Raw genomic sequence first — 1,081 nt, 5'->3', positions numbered from 1 at the left:
ACAGGCAGGCAGGTCAGGGGAGGGGCATGGGAGTCCTGGGATGGGGCCAGGGCCCCCCACCCCAGGGAGGGCAGTTCCTCATGTGGCCCCTCAGACACCCCCTGGCCTGTGTCCCTCTGTGCTGGGGACCACCTGTGCCCCCGTCCCATGGCTGCAGAGGTGTGGGAGACTACACCCCATGTGACAGATGGGTGCAGATGCAGGGGGCTGACTGCTTGCCCCAAGTCCCAGCACCTGTCTCCCCAGCACATCCAGGACCACATGGGACACCCCTTGGCGGCCTTCACCCTTTGAAACACCCCAGGGACTGTTCATGGGCGTCTACAGCTCTGCCTTGTTCTGGTCACCGCCTCAGGCCCCCATGCATGCCAACAGCATGGTGGATGCCTCCTCAGACGGGGTGCCCGGCCCCTGCTGAGAATCCTGGCCACACCGAGGGTGCCGTCCCCTAAGGCCCTCTCCTGCCCTGGCTCAGATGCTCCAGTATGGAAGCAGTGAGGGGAGCCCAAGCGGGGGGTGGGGCAGGAAGAACAGGCCACCAGAGGCCTAGGCCACCCGAGAGGTCCGTGTCCTGGGCGGACAGGCCCCCCTCCCCAGGCCACAAGACCTCGAAGGTCACCTAGCAGGAGATGCTTCCTTTCATCCTGAGGAGGGCCCCATGGGGGGCAGGACCGAGACCCCCAGAGTAGGCGGGGCCCCAGTCCTCGCACACTGAGCCTTGGTCTGCCTGCAGCCCGGGCTGGGCCAGAGCTGCTGCCCACCACTGCCTGTCCGGACCTGGTCATCCTCAAAGCACCGGTGGGCGGCGGCTTGGGGTCCATGGAGGGGCCTTGGGAACCGCTGTGTCCCAGCCTGTGCTGCCGTCCTCGGGCTGTAACCAGCCTGTGTGCTGCCCGCCCCTCCCCGTACAGGGCTCGAGTACCAGCGGCCGAAGCGGCAGGCTTCCAGCGACGACATCGAGGTGATCTCCATGGGGACGCCCCTGCAGCAGGAGAGCCCGGAGCTGTACCGCAAGGGCACCACCCCCTCGGACCTGACCCCCGATGACAGCCCCCTGCAGAGCTTCCCTGCGCCCCTCGGC

At 67.4% G+C, this 1,081-nt stretch overlaps 1 protein-coding gene across 1 annotated transcript in view; it reads left to right on the top strand.

Annotated features, from left to right (window-relative positions):
* Window positions 1-1,081, top strand: part of JPH3 (junctophilin 3) — a 108,946-nt gene that overhangs the window by 104,474 nt on the left and 3,391 nt on the right. The window contains 1 exon segment of the mRNA XM_006762282.2: window positions 912-1,079. Coding sequence (XP_006762345.1) covers window positions 912-1,079 — 168 coding nt within the window.

The sequence above is a fragment of the Myotis davidii genome, unplaced genomic scaffold (assembly GCF_000327345.1).
Source record: "Myotis davidii unplaced genomic scaffold, ASM32734v1 scaffold77, whole genome shotgun sequence".
In the NCBI taxonomy this organism is placed as follows: domain Eukaryota; kingdom Metazoa; phylum Chordata; class Mammalia; order Chiroptera; family Vespertilionidae; genus Myotis; species Myotis davidii.
The sequence above is the reverse complement of the archived record's forward strand: the minus strand, read 5'-3'. Positions and strand labels throughout refer to the sequence as shown.